The sequence below is a fragment of the Diuraphis noxia genome, unplaced genomic scaffold, assembly GCF_037042655.1.
Source record: "Diuraphis noxia isolate RWA-SAM2 unplaced genomic scaffold, SU_Dnox_SAM2 contig0003, whole genome shotgun sequence".
In the NCBI taxonomy this organism is placed as follows: Eukaryota; Metazoa; Arthropoda; class Insecta; order Hemiptera; family Aphididae; genus Diuraphis; species Diuraphis noxia.
Window position 1 is genome coordinate 42,133,049 of NW_028301713.1, and position 26,534 is coordinate 42,159,582.

Genomic DNA, 26,534 nt, shown 5'->3' on the forward strand with positions numbered 1-26,534 from the left:
ATTGTGTAGCGTCCACATCAAATGTGAATGATACCATTCCACAGCAAGCCCCCACCGCTCACACCCCGTCAGTTCAACGCGCTAACACCAACTCGACACGTAATATAGTAAAATTTAAAAATGCCCGCATAGGAATGGTTAATACGCTGGGTTTCATCGAGCTCGACTCTTCACTGGATTGGGCCGTAGTATAGTATTATAGGGGGAATACTGACAACTGCATGGTTGAGCTATCCAGCGTTTTAAGACTCGATAAAACTCGAGTTGGTTAATAAAATCAACGATCGCGTGCGTATTAACCCTATAAAATATAATTTGAAGTTGGAGAGTATATATGTGCATAGGGAATTACCAGCCGAGGATAGGGCATTTAAAACCGTGTCGAGGGAGGTATATATCCATAGCGATGTGAGTGCTATGATTAATGAGGACATCGGAACACTCATGTCGAATGAGGACAGGTACATTAAAAAGGGGTCGGGCTTCACCCTATCCAGTATCGATGGCTTGCTGTTAGGTATCTATGAACATACCCCTCTTGGAGGGTCTTCGTATATTCCACTCCCAGAGAACATTATGCGGAAAAAGGCCGTTATTAATCCTAAGAATAATGTCAATGATTGTTTCAAGTATCAAGTGGGCTATTCTTGCCAAACATATTCCAGTAGGTAACCATAATCGTGTAGGGAAAAATTATTATAAAGAGGAGCGTCGGTATGATTTTTGCGAGTTATTCTCCCCGACACCTGTTTCGGAAATCCATATATTCGAACGACGTAATAAGGGGGTGTCGGTAAACGTGTACGGATTGAAACCAGGTAAGGTAGGGAAGGTGGGTAAGAAGGGGAAGGGTGGTAATGGGAGGAAACGGGATACGATGCTGAGAAGCCACCGTCGTGCCTCGTCTACTAGGATTGTAAATATATAACGCTTATACTATTAATTATATAACTATAAAACCTTCTTATAGGTAACAACTTGTACGGGAACGCCATGGGGGAATATATGCCCTACGGAGGGTTCAAGTGGTACGAGGGTGATTTGGATCGCTCTCTAGAGCTGTTGGACGGTATGACCGACAAATCCTACGTTGGACGTATCTGCGAGGTTGATATCGCTTATCCCGACAACCTACATGACACGCACAACGATCTCCCCTTCTTACCACGGAATGCTGTACTCCCTGACTCAAAACTGAACAAATTAATGGGTACGTTGGAGTGGAAAGAGAGATACGTTATTCACTATCATAATTTAAAGCAGGCCATTGCTAATGGCTTGATAGTGGAAAAAGTAATAGATAATACATGTTTTTAACCTAAAAAAAAACCTTTATTAACCTCGATAAATTACAGGTTCATAGAATTTTAAAATTCCATCAGTCGGAATGGCTTGCTAAATACATAGATTTGAATACGGAAATTAGGAGGAAGGTCAGCAATGAATTTGAACTCGATTTCTTCAAACTGCTGAACAACGCTGTGTTTGGTAAATATCTCAACGATATAATATAATAATTATTACACAGTCATTGTACTACATTATTATTTGAATTTCCAGGGAAAACTATGGAATGCGTTAGAAATCGTATTTCCATGGAATTGGTATCCTGCCCTCGATGAATGCGTAAACTTATGAATAAACCCACGTTCAAACACGTCACCGCGTACACCGATAATCTGGCCGCCGTATCCATACAAATGACTGACATACATTTTTCCAAGCCTATTTACGTAGGGTTCGCCATCCTGGAAATAAGCAAGAAGTTAATGTATGACTATCATTACAATGTGATGCGATTCGATTAGACTGATGTATTTGGATACAGGTATTTACGATACAATAAATATTATTTACACTCATATATATAATGTGAGTAATACCTTTATAGATTCCCTGGTGTATCGAGTGCACACTAAAGATTTTTACAAGGACCTGATGGACAACCCCACGCTCCTCGAACGGATGGACATCTCGAATCTCCCCGTCAAACACCCGTGCTACGTCGGTACGCGTAAGAAGATCCCTGGATTACCCTTTCTACGTATAATTTTCTTGATTAAATATTCATTTCAGTGGTTAGTCTTGTGTATTTCCTTGGAATAAAAACACCCGGCAATCGGTTTACCCGTATAATCTTGCAACTGATAAGTGGGGAGTAATGTCTTATTTATTTTAATGATTTCAAAAATGTCCGTAGACCAATTGGGTAAATAACCATTTGTAAACACCCCTTTATGGGTACTTATCCGCACGGTATCGCCTACTTTGAATTTAATTTTTACATTATTAATTCCACGCTGCTTTATTTCCACCGTAAGTGGGTTGTCATCTGCCTGTACCGGTGTCATGCCGATAGTTCTGTGATTCGAATTATTTTATTCTCGAAGCAATCTCGGTAGAATATAAATCCATTCGTGAGAGCCCTGCGCGGTAAACTCTCTAAACATTTTCTCTTTCGACGTACGATTGAAGCGTTCAACAATACACGCTTTCATAACGCTGTATGTAGAATATTTATGTATAGGTACCATATTTATTCATCAACTCGTCGAACATCTTGTTATAAAATTCTTTCCCGTTATCCAATTGTAAAAGTTTCGGATAGCGATCGAGTAATATTTTAAACATAACACTTAGGTCTAGTAACTTCTTTACCCGTTTTCGTCCTCAAAGGTAGGGCCCATGCGAATTTGGTAAAACAATCAATCACGCATAAAATATACTTGTAACCTTTGTTTTTCCCCGAATATGGAATCATTTCAACCAAGTCAACTTGCTACAGATCATTTTTTCCATATATGTTAACTCTACGCCTCGTGAAATTCCTCCGTGATGGTTTGTGGAGTTCAATAGCAATTTCACGTTTAGACATTTGGAATTCGTTTGATTAACCCTGCCTCACGTAATTCCTCGAAAATGGATATTATCTCATTGGAGACACCCGTATTTCCAGCTGATTTTGGTGCTATAAGTAATCGAAGTCTATCAACCAGCTTGTTTGGATCGTCTCAGTATACTAAGTTATTTTTCTGTATTTTCATAGACAGTTCACCACCACCACCACTAGTGGGGAATAATTTACTTATTATATTTTTATATTTTTTACAATTGGTATTTCTAATTTTACCTAATGCGGATAAATACCCTGATGTTTGAATTAATATCGATTTATATATGTATATTTAATTACCGATCCCGAAAAAAATGTATACGTATATTATACCTTTATTACTGATATATCGTATAATATAATATAAATACTAAGGAGTATTTCAAATAAAATATTTTTTACTATATACATGGAACATAATATATAAATATAATTAAAACAATTTAATCAATTATACAATACATGACATGGATCGTACATAAACTAAACATAAAAATATTTTTTTTTTTACAATGTCAAAGGTACTAAACAGTAAACATATAGAATGGGGTGATTATTAAGATAATGTGGGTTAATAGAAATTATATATATATATATATATATATATATATATATATATGCATAAATTTCAACTATATACTAAATTATGTTAAATACTTATGAATTAATTAATAATAGATTATATTTTGAAGCAATTATTTATCATAAACTTGTATGTCACGTAGGTAGTTAATTAATGAGTATATTTCTAAAAAATTTATATATTCGAATGGATAGCGTGGATGGATGAAAGAGCATTTATTACATAAATAACCCCACCGCTTATTTGAATATACAAGTGCATTGGCTAACGTAACAGCCAGTTGAACATCTAGTAATCTCCAACTATCGTGAATAAATTGATCATCTGTTAATATCGAAGAGGTAGGGTTCAGCTTTAAATTTATTTATTTATTAATTTCTTCGCGATAGATATTAATCCACCTCTTATCAAGAGCGGTATGAATAGGGTACTATTTTCTGAAATTGGTTTTGTGAGATCTGCTGAGTATTGCCTAAATAAAATAAAATAACAAATACTATATTAATATTATAATAGACAAGAAGAAATAATTTTTTTACCTTGATCGCATCACAGACATATTTTTTGTTGAGATCTGGTATTTTGTCATGTCCATATGAACGAGAAAAATGTAATTCGAGAAATCTTTTAAAGACTTCTGTAACATTTGTAGAGTACATATGAGATCCAATATATTTTTGAAACGCTTGAATGACTTTTCGTAGTTTTATAGGTTGACCAGATGAAATTATTTCTGCGAAACCATGAGCAATTAAAATTGGAGTTTCTTGCATCAAGACTAGTGAAAATTCATAAAATGAAGAATCCTGTAGATAAAAATGATTATACATATAATATATGTACACATTGAAGTGTAAATTAATTAATATACTATTGATTATATTTAAAGTTAATCACAAATATCAAGAAAAAATAAGCATACGAGACAAATACTGGAATTACATTTAGTATATTGTAAATAACTTAAAAATTATAAGGTAATTTTTACCAATGATGTGTAACTTCAACTTGCAATAAAAAAATAAGGTAAATTATTCAATAAAAAGTATGTAACATTTTTCCTAACAGTATGAAGTACAAATTAAAAATATGGTACAGAAACAAATGTTCAGAAAAATTATATAAAATAATATTTATATGAAATGATTCTTTTATCAAAAAATATTTTTTATTTCAAAAACAATTTATATGGGTATGATACTGCGATATCAGATCTCTCTTTCATATTATTTTATAATACTAAAGGTAGCCTAATTACCCACCTATACTCATAATTAGTGGGTTACATTTTTAATATTTTCCTATTCAAAATTCAACAGAAATTCTTGAAGTTTTCAAAATTCAATTAACATACTTTATTGTTTAAGTATTAAAAAAAGTAAAAATGTGTAAAATCTATAAACACAGTTTTTTTTATAGTTTTTTTTATTTTCAAACTTGGAAAATTTCTAAATTTAAAAATATTATTCATGGGTACTTTAGACTTTTAAACTTAATCATTATAAACAATTAACAAATATATGTAATACTATACAAATAATTGTAATAGGTACCTTATCTACAATTCATCCTTCGGACTCAAACTTATGGTTCGCTACCAAACGTTTAATCAAACCAAACACTGGTGCTATACCTCCATTAAAATCGGATAACGTCTACCAAAATTCAAATGTTGAAAAAAGCGAACTCTTCGCCAAAACCTTAGAAAATGCTTTCTCACCGAACAATGTGGTAGATACCGAAACAGAAACCACGGTGTAAAACAAACTAGCTGAACCAGATATTCTTCCACAAAACATACTTCCCTACACCACTCCTACCGAAGTTAATGAAATAATAAAAAGATTACCAAACAAAAAATCTCCAGGACACGATCTCATCACAAATGCTTTATTAAAAAAATCCCCAAAAAAAAATCACATATCTGTCTATTTTATTTAATTCATTAATAAGAATCGGCCACTTTCCAAATGACTGGAAGAAAGCCTCAATTATAATGATAAAAAACCCGGGAAAAGATAACACAAACCCTAATAGTTACCGGCCCATAAGTCTACTATCTTCAGTCTCCAAAATATTTGAAAAAATCATATACACCAGGTTAACAAAACATCTAGATGCAACTGAAGCCATTCCACATCATCAATTTGGTTTTATACCGAAACACTTGACTACGCAACAACTCCTCCGCCTAACTGAACACATAAATAATGGTTTTGAAGAGAAACTTCACACTGGTGCATTTTTTTTAGATATTGCGCAAGCTTTTGATCGTGTCTGGCATGACGGCCTACTGTTCAAATCAAAAACTTTAAATACCCATCCTGCAATCTTTAATATAATTAAATCCCTCCTCTCTGACCGTTGTTTTACAGTTCGCATAAATGACACCAGTTCATCAATAACAAAAATAACAGCCGGTGTTCCCCAAAGATCAAAAATGTCTCCCCTGCTTTTTAATTAATATATCGCGGACTTTCCCACTACACCTAACACAGAAGTTTCTCTTTACGCTGACGACAGTGTTGTCTATTCAAGCTCCAGTGACGTACACATTGCCACTTAAACAAAATAAAGTGCTGGGCGAAAAAATGGAAAATTATCTTAAACCCTTCAAAAAGTACAGCAGTATTATTTACACTTCGTCGCCCCAATACCCTTCCCTCTCTAGTACTTAGTGGTGACTACATATCCTGGTCTCCAACTATAAAATATCTAGGTGTTATCTTAGATAAAAAATTAACTTGGAACCCTCACATTTCTTCGAAACTCCAACAAGGCTACCAACGACTCAAAATTCTTTACCCCTTAATCAACCGTCAAACCACCTAAAGCTGGAAGTGCTCCATGCTTCTTTATAAGCAAATTCTACGACCATTAATACTCTATGCTGCTCCCATCTGGGGTAACTGTGCCAAAATGCACATAAATAAAATTCAAGTCTTCCAGTCCAAGATTCTACGCATAATATCCAACGCGCCGTGGTTCGTCAGAAACGAAGCACTTCATACAGACTTCAGACTCCCGATGGTTAAATCCTACATACAGTATCTCTCAATAAATTTTTTTAGCCAACTAAACAACGCCAAAATTGCAAAATATTTCAAACTCAGCGATAAGCCTACCCTCCGGCGTTTCAAGCGCGGACGTCCTCATGATGCCCTGTCTCAACACCAATAAGATTTACAAAAAAAAAAATACATTTAGATTAACTAATATTATGATGTCATATTTTATTATTTATTTATTCATCTTTGTAATTTACTATAATTTACTGTATATATTGTAATTAATTTACGCTTAACAACTTAATGACGTTAAAAATTCTTTATTATATCAATAAGTTCGATGACCTTGTATGTCAGAAACACTTAAAATTAATAAAAAAAAAAAAAAAAAAAAAAAAAAAAATAGGCACCTATTCGCGACAGTGGTAATAATAATACAATATAATTATATAAATATTATATAAAATATCCTAGGTCGATAAATCGTATTTCTAAAAATTGTTTCTCGTGTATAATGATAGGTACCTATTATGCTATTATATCATTTATATCCCTATTGGACATAGGCATGCATTCAAATTTAACACCAACCATGATTATAGTGACCCACTTGTAACCTACTGTACAGCATGTAAATAAGAGCGTTACTCACTTACCCGCCATTTCTGTTAAGGCTATAGACAAAATTTAGAATTTGAATTTTTTGTCGGGAGCCCCATACAGTGTGTGCTTTATGTGGACGTGACTCGCAGACCCCTCCCTCCATTAGTATTAGATGGTCCTGATTTTAAGAACTCATAAAAGTACATAATGTTATATAATATTCTTAAAAAAATATTATCCTAGTCAGTTTCGCAGGAACTATTTTTCAAGAGTGGCGGAGAGGGGCGTGCAAAACGTAATACCTATCTATTATTACGCACATTCATATACATTTATGAAAATGAGACCAATTTTGAATATGTAAACGTCTAAACTAAACGTAATTTACGATTGTAAACCCTTTAATTTAAATGTAGTAGGGCCTTAGGGGATAAATTATATTTTTACCTCCCTTGGATTATATCTGAGGGAACAATAGCCCCCTTTGCCACAATTTTTCTACACCATTGATTCTAGTTTAAACCATTATGATTAGAATCATAGACTAAGTCACTAAGATGCCCGTGTATAGAATAATAAATTAAAAAAGTGATTTATTTGATATCCTAAGGTGAGTCTAGCAAACCTATTCTTGTAATTTAAAGTTGTAAATTTGTGACTTGTGTACTGTTCAATTATTCAGTATTTACAATTTACTACAATTTACTATTTTTACTAATTTACTATACAGTATACGGTAACGGTATTCTATTCATACCATACCATACTTCACTTATAATATAACACATCATTAGTTAATCGTTTCTCAAATGTCCATCATAAATCTATTATTAATTATATCTAATTTCCGATAGGGTGTAACTGGAGTAAAGTTTTCAATCAACTAATAACTTATTATTAGTAATAAGCCAAGTTAATAAGCCAATAAGCTAATAAGCCACTTTACACCTTATCAATCCACCTTGACAAAAATAACAAAAAAAAAAAATATTACGTATTATCCAACAATATGTTGTGTATTGTGAATTTGTTATGTTAATTTTTATATCTGGGGTACCGGGGTCTGTTGAAATACATTTTTGTACAGCTTTCTAAGCATGCATGAGTACTCCTTAGTCCTTTGGTGGACTGCATTTATGTGTTGTTGGTTTCAATGAGCATTGTGTATTGTATAATATATTTGCTGCAACTGGTCTATATGTATATGTGACACTGTGACCACAAGACGCCGTGTTATCATATTAATGTATAATGGCGTATGATAAATGAATAAAACTTTTTGGGTTTTCATTTGCATGGGTTCTCAACCTGGAGGGCACGACAAAGTTTCAGGGGAAAATGTTGAAAAAAAATCACGAAAAATAAAAACGTTGTTGTTTTCTACGCTGCGCGCGCGCCGTGCATTGCCGGTGTGTTGATCGCCGCCGGGGTCGATCAATAGATATATACTGAGCGATTATTACGATTTCATTAATTGTATATTTAATAATAGTTAATAATAATTTTAAATTATAATAATATTTTTTTTTGTGCAAATAAATTCATTTAATATTAAAAAAACGTTATTGAAGTTGTATTTATATTAATTCAATAACCAACATTAAAGTATAGTTTACATATAAATATTATGCATACATCAATCTTATAGTAGTGAGGGGGGAGGCTTGAACTCATAAAATAGTTTGAAAGGGAGCGTGGACCTCAAAAGGTTGAGAACCCAAGAATAAAAGTATGCACAAACTGACACGAATTTAATCTAAATAACCGATATAACTAGTATAATAGACGCATATATAAACATAATACACTAAAATAAAAAATAATTTAGTTTCATAAGCGAAATAAATGTACGTATTATTTTTATTTTATTTTATTTAATAAACTATCATAGAATTTTTATTCTTGATTTTAAATTTACATTATGGATTACTTTGGAGTCTTAAAGATGTTAGTCAGAAATGTGTTGGAATTTATACATCCGGACAATAAAATCTAACGATATCATTGACGTGATTGCTGCAGTAGCAATGCTAATAATTTTAATATTATATGCTGTGATAGTGTGATGCCCAACGACACATAGTCTCAAAGTCTCAAATGTGGCACACGACATTACAAAAAATAAAACTTTTGTTCAACTGGTAATAGTACTATAACAAAAATTAAGATCAAATTTCGAGTGTCAATGAATAAAGTCAGATAATAATTATTTTGTTTTACCAATCGTTAAAATTGACAGAAAATAATAATTTGTTCACTGAATAATAACTGTATTCTATACGATTGAAAATCTGATCACCTATCTAGCAAACTTAAAATATTATACAGGGTGTTTATCATGTCGTATTGTACTACGATATATAGAACTGATAAAAATAACGACCTTCCGCTAAATTTAACTCTTATAAATCACGCATACGTATATTATATTATATATTATATACGTATATCAAACATACCTAACCACCAGTATACAATATTTCGATGTATAATAATATATGTTTAATAATTAAATAAATTTTTCACTTGGGTATATATTGTCTTATTTTAATAATTATCATAGCAGAAACTTTTTTTTTTTCACCGATCAACAGGGGCGAACTTAGCAGAGACTGTTAGCGCTTTAACAGTCATTAAAGGATAATTAAAAGACCTGACATGGACTAGGCATGGATAGGAGGGGAGGGTCAAGGCCGGACACGTTCATGATAGCATAGAACTATAGGCGGTGTAATGGGATATGCGGTATATACGGGATTTACGGTGATATAGAACCTACCAAATCATACTACTTATGTTTTATTATACATAATAATATATATTGTACCGACGAAAGTATTATACCTGGGTGCCTACCCTTAGGCTATAATATTTTTAAGATAGGTAACTATAAAAAATAATGTATAATTAATATTAAACTTAACCTAACAAATCAGATTTTGGTCTTACTTTACGATGGTAAAAACAAATTAAACATAGGTAACACGTTATATGAGAACGATATATGAATTAACTATACATGAGTGAATGATTTACAATAATTATGACATTTTTTTATTTTTTTTATTTACAGAGAAATGTGTACAATCTCTGCCCCTGAGCACAATAAGACTAATAATGAATATGATAAGTGAAAATTTATAACACGAAACCACGTGACGAAAGAAGCCATTCAGTTAAAGCACTACCTATTTGTTTTTTTTTTTACAATTAAAACATTACAATTTTAGATCAAGTTTCAATTTACAATACGAGAAAATGTAATGAAATAATTGTAAACGCGATTCCAATTAGTTTTTGAAATTGTGAATGAATAAAAATAATTCACGTTTGAAGTATTTCATCTTTGTACAAGGAACTGTATTTATATACATAACTCGATCAACAATATTTCATTAAATCCGAATAATTTGCAAATGCAAAAGTCCCGACAAGTGACGTGTAGATAAAACTCTTTTTTAGGCAATAGTCTCAAGACAATTTAGTAAATGTGAATGGAATAATTCAAACATGATAACATTTAAAATATAATTTTTTATGATTTAAAGGTTGACAGTTATTTTAGATTCTGTCTGAAACGAGAATTATAGGTAAATTGATTTTTCAACGTCATTGTATTATTTCTTTTTTATGAAAATTTTTTGGTTAGTGAACGAGTGCCGTGCAAAAACCTTTAATATAAGAATACAGTGCGCGAAATTGGTATTCCTTAAATATTTATTACTAGGTAATTATTATTATGTAATTCATTCAATCGGTAACCATCAAATACAACAATATTTAATTCATAAGCTTCTCTTTAAAAGGTTGTCTTTGACAGGCTGGAAGTTTTTAAAAGTAAAAACATTATAGAGGTTAAGTAATGACAAGTGTTCAGTATCTAGGTATATGCTAGATATATTTAAAAGAATGTTGGACCATGACAAAATTTTTTTTTTGCCATGCTGCACAGTGCACAGTAGATGTTGAATGGGTCACTGCGTAATGGATGTGTTGAATTAGAATCCAATTTCAAAGGAAAATTGATTTTGAGCAGAGTCTGTACCTTTTTACTCATTTAGTAATACGCAGTATTATAAAAAAGTACTACTAAAAAGAATTGATTTTTGCTGAAAACGTTGCATTTAAAAAAGGCATTGAGTGTTTAAAATATATAATAATACAATTTAAAGTTTCAAGTACCTACCCACGAATAATACTTTTAAATTATGACAAAATAGCTAAAATCGTAATCCTTTGTTAATATACCAATACATACCTACCAATTTTTTTCAAAGTTGAACTTAAAATGTCTATAAAAATAAATTGTAATTATATATTGTTTAGATTTTATAGTTCCAACAATATTAACTACTTACGAGTAACTTTATCATTCATTTTCAAACTTTAGAGGAATAAAAATGAACATTATAGGTACCTAATACATTTTTAACTAGGTACAAAATAATTTGTGAATATCCGTGGTTTTGATGAATTTTGTCGAAATTAGAAAACTGTAGAACAAAAAAAGGCACAGAATTCCAGTATACTTGGCCGACAACGATATCACTATTGTACTTATATATTATTTTCAGTTTCACCATTGAGAGTAAACTAGGAATCGGAATTTTGAAAACTAAACTTAAAACTGTTACCGTAAAATTATTATTAGTCATAAAATTACTTTGGATGATGGTAATGAATCGAATAATTAATAACGAATTAAAATACTGGTCCTGTCGACCGAAATGTCAAAAATCTCCCTCGATACGGTGCATTACGTAATTGTGTTTGTAACGATGGAATTTAAATTTGATTATTTTTTAGTAAGTAATTTTTTTTTACTTCTAAATAGACACTTAGATTAAACATATACCTATAGATAGCCGACGCTGTATGAATGTATATGATCGTTTAACAATTTGAAAGTAACTTACCACCATTTTAAATTCCACGATTTATTGTTATACGATGTGAAACTTGTGTTGTGAATTGTGATCCATCCAATGTTATGATTGATTATAAATTTATAGCAAATTACAAAACTAATTAGTAGTCCCTTAGATTGCATTATGAATCATCTGTAATGCTTGTTGTAACAAATGAGTAGGTACTAAGAACTGACTACTCAGACTACTGAATACTGTAACACAGAATTCTACGCTGCCGCTGTGACAATAAGATTTTTATAGTTCTTGTAAATCAAGAATGTATCTAGATTTTTAAAATTAAATTCAATAATTATTTATTAAAATCTTATTCCTATTTTTTTGTTTTTTATGCATCATCATGAAAAGGATTCCTTGTTAAATTTAATTGTGTGTGTATCACAACAAATTACATACAGATTCTTGATGGTCATACTTTCTGTAAAAATAAAAATCACATATTTTGGGAATTTGAGCGTATTAATTCCTCCATTCAATAACAGGTAAAAACAGGTATAAAGATATTTTAACAAACAAGAAAAATATCATAGTAAATAAAAACAAAAATTAAATAGTTCTCACAACACAACGGGTATATATTTAAGTAAATACATTTCTGTTGTTTTTTTTTTTTTACAATGTGTTTGATAAACATCATTGTTAACATATCAACTATTTGATTAACTGTAAATACACGCTTCTGTCGTAGATTTTACATAGGAATTTAATCGGATTAAATCATATTCAAGAGATAATATTTCTCAAGACTGAGAGAGGGAGGGATAGACACATTACTTGTGTGGCATTGCGCCCATGCAACTTAAAACTTACGATACATATAGATATATTATTCGGTCGAGGGGGGGAGAAAATATTACTCTTCTTATGGCATCTCAAAGTTGCGTAAAACACGCAGCAGCGAATGCGCTACGGAAAATACATACAATTTTGCAAAAAAAAAAAAAATAAATTAATAAATTAATAAAAATAAAATCATGTTTTTTCCGCGCACAATAATAATAATCATACATAAAATAAAATAATAATAATAATAACTAAAAATAAAATACACACTATACAATAAGAATAAATAAGATGAGAGTTATCATTCACAGTAAAATGATGGTAAATAGTGTTCACGAGAGAGAGAAAAAAAATGAAAAAAAACAATTGACTGATATTTCAACGGAATAATTCTGTACGAAAAAAAATTATATAATATGATTATTGTTTTGTGTAGATACGTCTAAAACATAACAAAAGTATCAAAGTATCTACTGAGAATAATATAATATAATATTCAATTTTAATTAACTATTTAATCGTACAAAAATAAATGTGCGTTGAGCAAGAATATTTTGGAACTCTTTTATGATAAAACAATTAAATACTTTTTATAACTTCGAAAACACAACACAATGAGTTGAACAACAGATTAATTTGAATATAATACAATATATAGTTTTGGCGATAGTTGGTCCTGAAGATATGTGTAAAGATTTTAAGATTAGTCAAAATGTTAAATTGTTCTAAGGGCAATAAATAAACAAATAAAACATAAAAAACCGATATATTTTTCACTAAATTAGAAAAAAAAACATCAAGGCCAAAAATTATGTATTCTTTCATAAGCCTATACTAAATATCTTCTATATCTGATAAATAAAAGTTCTTCTTTGAAAAGTAATATGTGGGGAAGAGTATTTTTTAAATTTTATTGCAATTTAATTAATTTTTTATTATTGAGACCCGCGGATGGACGTGTAAATAGTAGATGTGACTAGTAGATGATCCAATTAAAGAATTTCAGAATGAATTTTATTCTTCATTTGATATAATCTAGTTGTTAATAATCCTTGGTAATTTTTTTTTTACTCGTTTAAATATTATTATTATTATTTTGTTTGTTTATAAATATTGATGATTTACAGATCCGACTCGCCATATAAGGCAGTTGAAAATGACATGTAATCTAGGGCTCCTGGTACAGCATTGACACCCTTATATGGAGCCATACGCTGTATACAGTATTCCGCCTGATCTGGAGGAAGTTCTCGTCTTAGTTCATCAGATAAAATGTATGGCTATAATTGAAATTGACATGAAATTAAAGAACAGATTCTACATATTTTATACAAAATAATTTAATTTTACCTTGTCGCCTGCCAAAATGCGGAACGAATCAATCACTTGCTCAGCAGTATCTGTGTCTGTAGATTCCCGAGTCATAAAGTCCAAGAAAGCATCAAAGTGCACATAACCAGTACTATTGGGGTCAACCACAGCTAATATGCGTTGGAAATCAATTTCACCCTATGGAGCATAAGCTCAGTGTTAAGGTTTGTATGAAAAATAAAAAACATACTTTCAATGACAAAATATGATCTACCTGTCTATCCTTTCCAATACTATAGCCAATGGACACCAAGCACGATTTAAATTCTTCAGGAGCCAATCGGCCAGTACGGTTCTTGTCAAAATGATTGAAGCTAGCCCTAAATTCATTAAGTTGTTCCTGAGTAATACCCTTGGAGTCTCTAGTCAATATCTGGTTTTCTACTTCATTCACATTGCGATTTATGGACGTTAATAGTTGTTCCCATCCAACACGTAGTGTCTCCATTGTGTATTGAGTATACCTACAATCAATGCATTATTTTAATAAACTGTCTCAAACTTTTTTTGTAAAATAAGTGATTAACTGTACCTGTTTTCGAAGATCATACCCTCTTGTACAGCTTGGTGGATTTTCTCTAATTCCTCAATATGTGGCTTGTATGCAAACACATTCTGTTCGTATTGTTTCAGTTGGTGCAATTGATCTTCCAGAGAACCTTGCAATCCCATACCGATAGCTGTTACAGCATCCATTTGCCTCTCAATCCAAGGACCCACTTGATTTGACTTCTCCGCAAATTGACGACGTAGCATCTCATTATCTGAAAAACAAAACCAGTAATAATGCAATGTTGCACATGCATCATTTACAGCAAGACATGTTAATAATTACTTTGTTGTTTTCTGAGTTCCGCTTGGAGGGTCGTGTCTCTTTGGGGCACTAGATGTTTCACTTCAGACCATTTTTTACTTAAATCCTATATACAGATATACGTAAAGCTAATGTTAAAAAAATAATGGGCATTGCAAAATGTATACATACACTAGAAGTCAAAGTAGTGTACGGGTTCTGAAGACCACCGGGTATTTGGTATTTTTGTACAGTTGACTCAACATCTTTGACCAGTCCAATGATAGAATTGTACTCTTTGTCAGCATCAGACAAAGTAGCCTTAAATTGTCCATGTGCATCAATCAATCCTTGAATTTCTTCAACAGTGTGCACAATGAACATATCTACTAAATCTTCACGTGTACCATCCAACCAGTTGTTGAAAGGCTAATTTTAAGTAAATTTATAATTAATTATAATTACTAAATATTTTAAGACGCAAAACCAAAATTTGTTTAACAAATTGACAAATTTCGATGGTATGGCAGCAGTGGCGCTCAGGCAGGTTAGCAAGTTAGCTAACTGCGTGCAGTTAAAATACCTCTGTGCGCCACTGAATTATGGCTCATTAAGAGGACGTGATACCTACATGTGTTGTCTCTGTCTTACAAGTGCGTAACATAGCAAATTGTATGTTCAGCAGCAAATGTGTAGCTCTGTTAGTATAAAATTTAGAATGAATTGGCCTCTGATAAAATTTAAAGGTAAGATTATTATCCAGACAACTTCATAGGCTTTTCATCATATTTTAATTTTAAAGCAAGTTACGAATTTTAAGATAGTAAATAGTTGTTACATCTTAAAATACTCATAACTAACTTTAAAATTAAAATATGATAAAAAACCTATAAAGTTGTTTAGATAATAAACTTACCTTTAAATTTTATTAGAGGTCAATTCACTCTAAATTTTAAACTAACAGAGCTACAAGTGTTCTGCTAAAAGTGAAATTTGCTATGTTACGCAGTGTAAGACGGAGACAACACATGCGACTATCACATTTTTTTAAGGACAATTTATTTGGTTGTACTTACAGCTGCTCTCTTAGCAAATTCCAAATGCAATATATCAATTTTCTCTAATATTTTTTCTGCATCATCCAAATCAGTTCTGCGTTTTTGTGTCAAGCTACCTAATCGGTCCCATTGATCACAAATACGTTGACAGCGTATATTTACGCTTGTACTATCATGATATTCCAAAGTACTGAGAACAAATTAAATACAAAAAACATTACACATTTATAATAAACAACGATAATGCCTTATAAAAAAGAATCATAAATTTACTTTAATTCATGTGCAATAGCTGCTATCTGCTCGACTCTGTCTTGATGTGCAGCTAAGTCACTCTCAAAAGCTTCGTGTTTCTTTTTCAAAGCCTTCAGATCGTTTAGCTTGCATTGCCTAAAGTCAGAGCTCTGCAACATCTCTTCTTTTCCACGTGTCCAATCTTCATGAGTGTCAGCTTTTGCCTTGAACTTTTGTGCCAAATGCTCCAAACGCTCTAATCTCATCATTTCGGATAACAGCCAATCTTCAAATGACTTTTCTGACTGTTCAAGACCTTTCCATGCATTGGCAATGTCCTAGTGAATCCATAACAATTTCAGTCAATCAATGATTTTTGTGAAAAAGAGGAGAAAGAAAACAATTATTACTAAATGGACTTTTACTCACAGAAACCATTTTTCCCTCAGTTGGCATGTATGCAGGGCGGTTGGATAAACGCAATTTTGTTTGCAGAGTGTTAAAGTTTGTCTCAAGCTTGGCTTTCTGTTCTACACGTGGAGGCTTATGTTTACGTCTGTAAGTACGGTATTCTTCCAGCCTTTTCTGCACACCGGACAATGAATTATCGGCCTGTCGACTCTGCAGCCACGGCAATGTACGCCTGATCCATTCCAAAAGCTATAAATAATAGATGAATAAAAATTGAACATTGATCATAAACGATAGTCTTAACTCGTAAATAATATACTCACATCACTAGCCAAACGTTCGTATTCTTCCATCAAACGCTCATTCTCTTGGTTCACTTTAAGTACCTTGCAAATTCTGTTTGCTGCGGTCTCGGCCTATAAAATGTCCAAAATCACACAATCATAATTCGCAATTCCGTTAAGAAAATGTAAGCGCTCAAATTGTTTTCTCTCTTTGATCCACGCGCAGTGACAGCAAATTTAAGTTTAGCAGAACCAACTCTAAGATTTTACTTTTAATATTAGAATGAATTCGCCTATCATCTAATTATAAGTTAAGAATATTACCTGCATCCTACGTTAGCTATTTTATGACATTTAAATTTGTATGTAAGAAGTTATGAGCTTGTAAATCATCACAATTTAAAAATGCTTATAAATTGTATAAAAACTAAAATATTATAAAAAAGCCAACATAGGAACACAAGTAATGTTCTTGGCTTAAAGTTTGATACTAGTGAATTCACTCTATAATATTAAGAGTAATAACAAAGATTGGTTCTGTTAAACATAAATTTGGTATGTTGTACGAGAGAAAACAAATGGTGCACCGACATCCTCTTGATGTTAGTCACAAAAAGCTATAAAGGTAAAAGGCAAAATTACCTTCTGGGCTCCAGAAAAGCAATGGTAATACGATGAAACATAAGTCATTATGGCTCTTTCGTCTGGCATTGCCGTATTGGTCATATCTATCAATGTTATAACAAACATGCGCATGTTAGATTCACTCAAAACTCAAAATCAAACAAAATTTAACTTATTGTTAAGTAAGTATATTAGAAACTATAAACAATAATATTGTTCGCACGCAAAGTATATTTCAGAAGAATATTTGATTTTATTGGGCTCACGCTTTTTCGTTTTTGCATCTTTAAGCTAGATCATTAATTTTTCTGCAGTTCTTAAATTAATTTTGTATTACCTATAATAAATTATTTTATACACTGGATTTTTATTATCAATCACTAATACCTTATCTTGTTTTCCTAAAATTTCTAATGACAAGTTTCAACAAAATACGTTAGAGGTTAACCTGTATTTTAAAATAATAATGTTATACTATAATAGTATAATTTATAACAATTGTAAAAATGTATCAATTATTTGTATAAATAGCATATTAAATCGTATCATTATAATATTATCAACTGTAATTTAAAATTAATTATAATTTTGGTATTCTTATTATTGTGAATTACTTGTTATAGGTACGTAATAAGTATGTGGCATACTAAAATCTTCAAATTGTAGACCTGCGTGAAAATATTAATTTAAAAAAATAAAATTGAAACGATGCCATTTAGTTTATACAAATTATTAATAGTAAAAATTATAAAAATAAATTTTATTTTTATTGATGATGATAATTGTAAAATGTATATACATTATCATAATATAATTATATATTAATAAAGAATCGTGTTATGCTCGATTCACCACTATATATCATATGAGGATAGATATTAATTAGTAAATATAGTAATAAACAAAATAGTAACTAGTATAGACAATATTATGTGTATATAAAAATACACAGCGAAGATTAAATGTAGGTTAAAATGATTTAACTATCACACAAAACGCAGACGTTTATTATTATTCAGAGTGGGTTAGCTTATTTGATTGGGACAAAAGCGGGATGTAGACGCGTTTTTACCTGTTGCGCCCCTTGGAATGCGTGATAATAACACGACACATAGGTCATGATCGCGCGTTCGTCCGGTTTCGGAGTGTTTATCAAATCTATACAAAACATGACCGTGAAAAGTTTTCATTTTAAACATATTAAAATACAATCGTAATAAATTCACGGGTGTTATAATAATTTACACTACTAATGATAAGACGAAAATGGCGCCGATAATGATGATAATAATAATATTATTGGATTTTCTTAACTAGATGACACGCGTGGGACACGATTAAATAATAAATGTAATAAATCACAATAGTAATATTATATTATGTATTAATTATATAATGTTTCGTTACCTACGCAACATACGATAATTAACTAGCAGTACGTACCTTCGGGGTCCAACATGCGAGGTATGTCCAAGTACTTTTCAGCGACATCAAACGCAGTGTTCAAATTCTGCAGGGGATTGTCCTTAGACAGTTTATGGTAATCGATGAGATCTGGCCGGTGACGGTGAATGAGGGCGCAGAAAGCCAAACCATCCTTGAAACTAGAGTGAGAATATGGCCGGAGTGAGAATAATAATAACAATTGAATTATCTATGGTTTAAAGGACTAGTATGTTGAAAATAAGATTAAAATATGATGCAGTTATGCGGAGATAAATTCTTAAACTATTCCACTTTTGGGCTCTTATAATATGAAGAAAAAAATATAGGTAGCTGGTGCTCGTGCAATAGAATTGCACACAACGCACTTACGCACCTGAGATGGAAGTTTTGAACGTTGACATTCTTGTACGGGGCTGTCTTGCGTTGACACCACAGCAACAGACCCTCCTTGGCAGTCATCTCCTCCACGGATATGTCTTGGATGGCGAACCTCAAAATGATCGTCCATATCATACCCAGAGTCATTTTTAAATTTCCATCGACAATTTCTACAAAAGGGTACACATTATAATTAACATACACCACAATAATATATACACTAAACGCTGATCTGCAATTATTTAACTATTTATTTGATTGACAATTATAAACCCAAACAGAAGTTGATAAGCAATGACTTATTTTCTAAACAAACTAAAATGTAGTTTGATTTATTTACTCCTTCAAACCATATTATTACTAACAAATAAAGTTTTTCAATTTCATTTCTCTAGTCTTGATCGACATAAACTTAACAGTAGGTAATAGGTATATAATATACTTGTCATACCTTCGGCACCGATCGATACCAATTTCACACCCTTGCTAGCTATGAAGTCAAGTGCTTTGTTGACATTGGCGATCTTGTGGAAGCGCATTTTACCTCTGTCGGGTTTTGGTAACGTCTCACCGGAAATCACTTCAAGGAGCAACATGAGTTTGAGCCCGTTGCGGAAGTCCTCTTCAATGTTCTCGATGGCTGTACCCGCTTTGCGCAGGTGCGAATTGCACCATGCCGTAAAGGTCTAAAAGCAATGAAATTTCGAGTTATTATTATTCACCACGATTTTATAAATAAAATAAAATATTATATATTATGTATATATAGATAGATATTTTGAAGTTCAACAAAGCATACCAAATTTTCGAATACTTGAGATTTTTAGTACCAACTATTTTAGAATGATCTTGTGACAATATAAACTTCTGTTTTTCAAATAGCAACCCTCTTTTTTCACATTTAATTATTTTGCGAGTAATTTTTTTTTAAATTTGATGCACCTAAATGAATGAACAATTAAAGGGAAATTGGGCCAAATATGCCATAAAATCATCATGTATAATCATAATAATATGATACATGGTAATATATTCCAAATTTAAATATTTTAAGATACAAATTTATAATACACATCGCATTTCAGAAACTTTTTATAAAAAATGGTAAAGAATTTTAAAACAAATAGAACACCCATAATTAAATATTATAAAGCAAAATAAATTATATAATTTATAAGCTGTATAATATTAACATATGTTTTTAAACCAATAACTTTCCCTATTATAGTAGTATATTAAATTAATAAAATAATATCATTAACGTTGTATATTATTAGGAAGTGTGTATATAACTCGTATGTTTAAAAAATTGTGTTTGTTTAGCATTTAAATCATTGATTTACACTATTTTAATGTAGATATAATTAACAGCTGTACCTTATTGTGACCTACTTGTAATTGTCATATTAGTATTAGGCCAATAGGTTTTATATTATCCGTGGTATAAAATTATAGTTAAAATTTAAAAAATAAACTTAAATCCTTAATTAAATTTAGTACAATGAAATTGCTTTCAGTCGTTATTAGAGTGCCTAATAATATATTATAAACAGATAACATATTCTAATTATGGTTTAGGTTGACATGCGACTCCATTAAAATCAACACGAGCCGAGGGCCCGAGTATGTATTTGTTTAAGATACCGTACGCAATATAATAAAAACGATAACGGGAATATTTGAATTGGAGAAAATATGACTAAACGATTTCGATCTAGTTGCTTAGGCAGTTGTATTATAGTAGTTAGTATACCTTCAACAATCAAAATACAAATCTTACTTTCTGTTTCTATACAACTTCACGTTCGTCAATATTTATTATTTATAGTAGTATACGAGTCTATATATAGGAGGGTTTAGGTTATAGGATAGATTGGAGTATACATGTGTATATATTTTATGTAAGTACGATAGATCAGCAATTATTGTATAAACGATTATTGTTACAATACATTGCGGTCACGCGGTAAGTATATCTACAGAGAGGATCGGCACCAGCATTAACTTTTCATATATATAGAGTGTACGTCCTCCGTTGCCAATTGACCAACGAAATTTGACTGAATATTAAGAATTATATTATAAATTTTCATTAGTTTAGTTAGCATACTTTATTATAATAAATCATACTCTAATAAGTATAATATAATTGCAATACAGTTAAATAATAAATTTCATAGGATAAATATTTAATTTTATCTATTAGTTATTACTTAGGTTTTCAGCTCTCTCTTTGACATCCTATATATAACAAGAATGTGTTATATATGGATAAATATATTCACTATTGAGTAGTATTGACAATATAACTTGACTTAAGAGGACACCAACACGGCCACACCCGCATATTATGTTGTCTCAGTCTTACAAATGTACAACATAGCAAAAACTGTTTTACGCGGGGAAAGAACCGAGAAGCCTATAAAGTCATTACATTAAGAAACCAAATTTTCCCACTATAAAGAGATCATTTACTGTGCAACATCATTTTTATTTTTTCGATATTACAAATAAAAAAAAATTAGTCCAAGTTTGAAATATTGAATTTTTAAACAACAAAAATCTTTTTTAATATTTGCGATATTGTAAAAATAAAAATGATGTTGCACAGTAAATGTTCTCTTTATAGTATAAACATTTGTTTTTTTAGTTATGAATGAAATCTTCTCGTTTCCTTCCCACACAAACAGTTTTTGCTAAATTGTAAGTTTGTAAGACAACAAACATAAGTATTGCTCCTCTTAACTTAACTTAACTAAGAAAATGTTGACATATATATATAAATATATTTAATTATATTTGGTGTCTTATTTTTATGATATTTTTTTATTTACAGTTAATTTTCATTTGAATATGCTTATTTTATACGTCCTAATAAAGTTGTTTTCGTGTATGTAAAAATACTCTCAGAAATTGTAAATAGTGTCTCGTATTTGCTTGTAAATTATGTATTAATTTAGAAACACAGCGCGAAAGTGCTATGATTCGCAAACACCTTAAAGTACATATTTTGCAGCAGTAAATCATGAATATCCGTTAACGAAAATTTCCGGTAAAAATAATCAAGAAAAAACACAAGGATTCCGGTTACCGCAATTAAAGCGATCGTAGTTGAGGCAGCAATACATAAATAATAATATTCATCGCATAAACCTACTCTAAATATAATTTTATTTTCACAATAAAGTAGATTAAATTTTATTATATTAATTAAATATTAAGTACCTGTTTAAAGTACTTTAGATTAAGGTATAATACAGGAATGCACAATAATCGAAGTGCTTTAAAAAGTGCGAGGTGGGGGAATCACAATATAAGCTTATTATAAATAATATTCAAATATTTAAAATCACACTTAAAGTTCATAATTAAATATGTAATTTTCTGTATGCATAAATTAGTCAATAGTTGTACAAGCAATATCCTTTCTATCTAGCTCAAACGTAGTAATCATTCTCCAAATTTACAATATAATTAACCTTTAGCATAAAACTTACTAACTATACAGTTATAATAAAGATTATATTCATTTTACTATACAATCATCTAACTATTTAAAGTATAATACACCATTGTACATATTTTGAATTTTTTAGAAAATATTTTAAATGATGCATTTGAAAATAAAGTTTAAATAAATCGTTTAGGATTAGTTCATAGGTATAGTAATTGTTTTCATAATCTAGCAAAAATATTGCAATAAAAATATGTAATGCATATAATAATACATACATATGTATATAAATATTTGTATATTACTCAAATTAATTGAAATTCGATTATTCCACTTCCGTTAATATATACTGATTATCGACACTTATCAGAATGAACTTACATTGAATATTGATGCAAAACAACGGTAAAATGCTTAGCGATTTATGCCAATTGGTAAGGTATGTTTACCTCCACACCTAGGTCAAAGTAAATTTAAAACATTGATGCTATTGTGCATTAATATGATAAACTCCAGTCATTACACAATTTTTTTTTCCAAAATCGATAGTTCAACACAAAGTCATGATAATTAACTAGAGGAGACACGAACGTAATTTAAGTCATCAATAATGTGTCTACATGTTTATGTTACAAATTAATTTCTATTGCGTAATTCTATTACACAAAATTTGATTACTATTTTCTTAAACACGATTCTGGTTATAAGTTTCAATCAAAACGTGCCGAGGAAATGAATGTAAACCTAATATTACGTCTGTGATAGACTGCAAGTTTCCAAAAACAAAATAAAACAATTCCAGAATTGGTCAACATAATCTCAATATTAAAATAATTATTAGCTTATATAAATTATTTATCAATATTGAACTATTACAATTTATTATATACCAATAATTTTATGAATTAATACCTGCTATAGTAATATTATTATTTATTTTATAGCCTCATCAATGTAGTCAAACATAATAGTTATACAACCGTAGATATTTATTAATATTAATTTTTTTTTTTATAATTACCCATGTACAAGTTATATTTTATTAAGTTTTATTACCAATCACTACTAAGTACAGCATTTGAATTTCATAAAAGTTATGTTACATAAACAAGAAATAAACCTAAAGATTAGGTAATAATTTAATTGGATTTGTTTGTACCTAAAGAAAAATAAATTAAATTAAAAAATATGTATTTAGCTTTTTTAAATCAATATTATATGGTCATAGATACACAATTTAGAATATACAACCATAGTACTATACATTTAGATACTACAACATAGTTAAATTTCAATATATTATTTTCTAATTACTTATGTTTGTTTAATAACCAAAAATAATTTACGATTTACATATTCATACAGGAATAAAATAATAAAACACTAAATATAATAATATTATGCATTAATACATGGACAGCATGTATTATTTATAAGTAAGTAAGTAAGTATAATAAAAGAAATTACTCTTAATGGCTACAATTCCCACTATAAAATGTAAATTCCCATAGTATATGATTAATTAAATAATTAAAATAAATAGTAGCAAGACTTAAACGTGAATAATAATTATGTAGCAAGTAATAATTGCTAATAACTAATATTGATACAATTTCATCTCCTTGATGCCTACGAATTACGATTTACAATTCTTTTCATATTATCGTACATATATAATGCATATATAATATATAATATATATGGTATTCCTTCCTACGAATCGCGAAATCAAACCACCAATGATCTATAATAGAAACAATAGTTAAAGAAATATTACAAAAAATAAAATAGCTGAAATATCTAATAGTGACGTGAGCACATTCTAAGAATTCATAACTCATAGCAATTGCCTATTAAATATGTCTATAGACAATGTAGTGTATATTTTGTCTATATCAGTGAAAAACTGAAATGTCTATCAGGTGTGGTTTAGCAAAACTAACCGTTCGTCATATTGTACATATACGTATATAATATCATTCTGAATATAAATAATGATAAAATTATTACTTAAAATTAAAGTATAATGGAAAAAATTTCTATATACAATCATAGTGACTGTATTTATTTTAAGTTCATTTGCTATTTTTTTATAGTACATTGCTTATTCGCACACTTTCACACAATAAACCCAAAATATTTAGGTACCTACTCGAAATATTAAGAAGTCTAATTCCGTGCTTTTGTTTACAGCTACGGTGAAGGATGAAAAAAGTCACAATAATCAAATTACAAGATAAATATTTCATTGTACAACAACATTACTGCACAGCATAAACTCTTTTCCTCGGTCACTTGCGTAAAAATAACACTAGTTTTTTATTAAGCAAGGGCGTCGACGGGAGGTCTTATTGTCTTGTCTAAAATAATGTCACAGGTGTATTATAATTATTAAATTAATATAACATCACGATCTATACCTCTATGCGTATGGTTCACGATCAACAAACAATGAAAAATTATATATCTCTAAGATGGCCTTGAATTAAACGGAAATATTTCTTCCCGTTTATATCGACCGAATTTTCCCCCTTTACAACTGTTTATAACTTTAAGTTGTACTACTTATGTTGCAAAACTTTCCATGAACGAATTGACAATGTTTTGAAAACTAACTCGTTATTAAATGAACCGGGGAAAAACTATTATAAAATAGTATATTACTATTACACAAGTTTTTTTTTATGCAATCGAAAAAAATCTACACAGTACCCAGTTTTTAAATAACCACCTCCCAACTACATACTTAATAATACTATGTAATATCATAACTTTAATGTTGGTAAACTATTATGATGAAAGAAAAATTCCAGGATATTATGAATTTGATGTGTACGTTTATAAGAACCAATTAGAATTAATTCAGATAAGGTTTTGTACATTTTCAGTGTTCGTGACATTTTTTTACGTAGACAACAATGAGAGCAACATCAAGTTATTAAACTAAAACGTAAACAACTAAATAATGTCTAAGGAATTTACATAAATTACCTTTTATTTGTATAATACAAAGTTGATATACAATTGACATTGCCCAAACAAGTATATTAAATTAATTTATTCTAGACATCTTATACCTAAAAGTACTCTTATAGTATAATGTTAGTAACAGTTTATAACCATTTTCCAACTGTTTAATTGCAACTACAAAAATTTTTTACATACAATAGTGGTAGTTTAATATAATTTTTATGCAATGAGTTGCCTTTTTTTCATCATTTTTTTAAATAAAATATATTAGTGGTGTTTAACCTGTATATATCATCTAAGCTACAATTAAATATGAACTAAATTAAAGTATTATTTGTCTGTGATATTTATACATATTAAAATAAGTAAAAATTGATTAAATTAAGCTTAACTAAAAACTGAGTTAAACAATTAAGTTGTCTATTTAAATTGTATTGAAATAATTAGTGAAAAACGTTACATTAGATATGGCGGCCAGTGTAATATAATGAATCGTTCATACGTTAAGCGTTATTTATTAAGTAAATTTAGGAGCTATAAAAGTAGTTGCGAGTTGGCTACCAGCCTACCAACCAGTGCGTTAAAAATTATTTCGGAATACTCAAATAATTAATTTAATTAATTAATGTGTTTAAAATACACTTTATACGCTTTGCACATAGGAACTATTAAAAATTTAAACGAAACGATAGACAAACATTTAAGTTAAACAT

The 26,534-nt window shown here is 30.1% G+C and overlaps 2 protein-coding genes and 1 pseudogene across 5 annotated transcripts in view; 1 reads left to right on the forward strand and 2 right to left on the reverse strand.

The window, feature by feature from the left end:
* The first annotated feature begins 993 nt into the window (after positions 1-993).
* LOC149057386 (uncharacterized) lies at positions 994-2,162 on the forward strand (annotated as a pseudogene).
* Positions 2,163-3,602: 1,440 nt separating this feature from the next.
* Positions 3,603-12,430, reverse strand: LOC149057387 (uncharacterized). 2 transcript variants are annotated; one of them, XM_089222631.1, is made up of 3 exons: positions 12,004-12,430; positions 4,016-4,282; positions 3,603-3,948 (listed from the first exon to the last, which is right to left on the reverse strand). In XM_089222631.1, exons 1-3 carry the CDS (start codon positions 12,007-12,009, stop codon positions 3,907-3,909), a joined length of 315 nt encoding a protein of 104 aa, XP_089078757.1. In that variant the 5' UTR covers positions 12,010-12,430; the 3' UTR covers positions 3,603-3,906. The 2 variants fall into 2 exon arrangements, with proteins under 2 accessions (XP_089078757.1, XP_089078756.1); XM_089222630.1 differs by lacking the exon at positions 12,004-12,430 and having other exon boundaries at positions 4,016-4,358.
* A 136-nt stretch (positions 12,431-12,566) lies between these two features.
* Positions 12,567-26,534, reverse strand: part of Actn (alpha actinin) — a 32,076-nt gene continuing 18,108 nt past the window's right edge. Inside the window, exons 2-16 of one of the 3 annotated variants that reach the window (XM_015520910.2) lie at positions 19,849-20,083; positions 19,393-19,567; positions 19,017-19,177; positions 18,636-18,731; positions 17,592-17,677; positions 16,989-17,081; positions 16,684-16,914; positions 16,294-16,592; positions 16,039-16,210; positions 15,155-15,391; positions 15,005-15,089; positions 14,702-14,933; positions 14,384-14,633; positions 14,149-14,307; positions 12,567-14,078 (exon numbers count right to left, since the gene is read on the reverse strand). In XM_015520910.2, the coding sequence (XP_015376396.1) occupies positions 13,920-14,078; positions 14,149-14,307; positions 14,384-14,633; positions 14,702-14,933; positions 15,005-15,089; positions 15,155-15,391; positions 16,039-16,210; positions 16,294-16,592; positions 16,684-16,914; positions 16,989-17,081; positions 17,592-17,677; positions 18,636-18,731; positions 19,017-19,177; positions 19,393-19,567; positions 19,849-20,083 (2,670 nt within the window). In that variant the 3' untranslated portion in view covers positions 12,567-13,919. The remainder of the gene's footprint in view (positions 14,079-14,148; positions 14,308-14,383; positions 14,634-14,701; positions 14,934-15,004; positions 15,090-15,154; positions 15,392-16,038; positions 16,211-16,293; positions 16,593-16,683; positions 16,915-16,988; positions 17,082-17,591; positions 17,678-18,635; positions 18,732-19,016; positions 19,178-19,392; positions 19,568-19,848; positions 20,084-26,534) is intronic. The other 2 variants (XM_015520904.2, XM_015520897.2) reach the window with 2 other exon arrangements.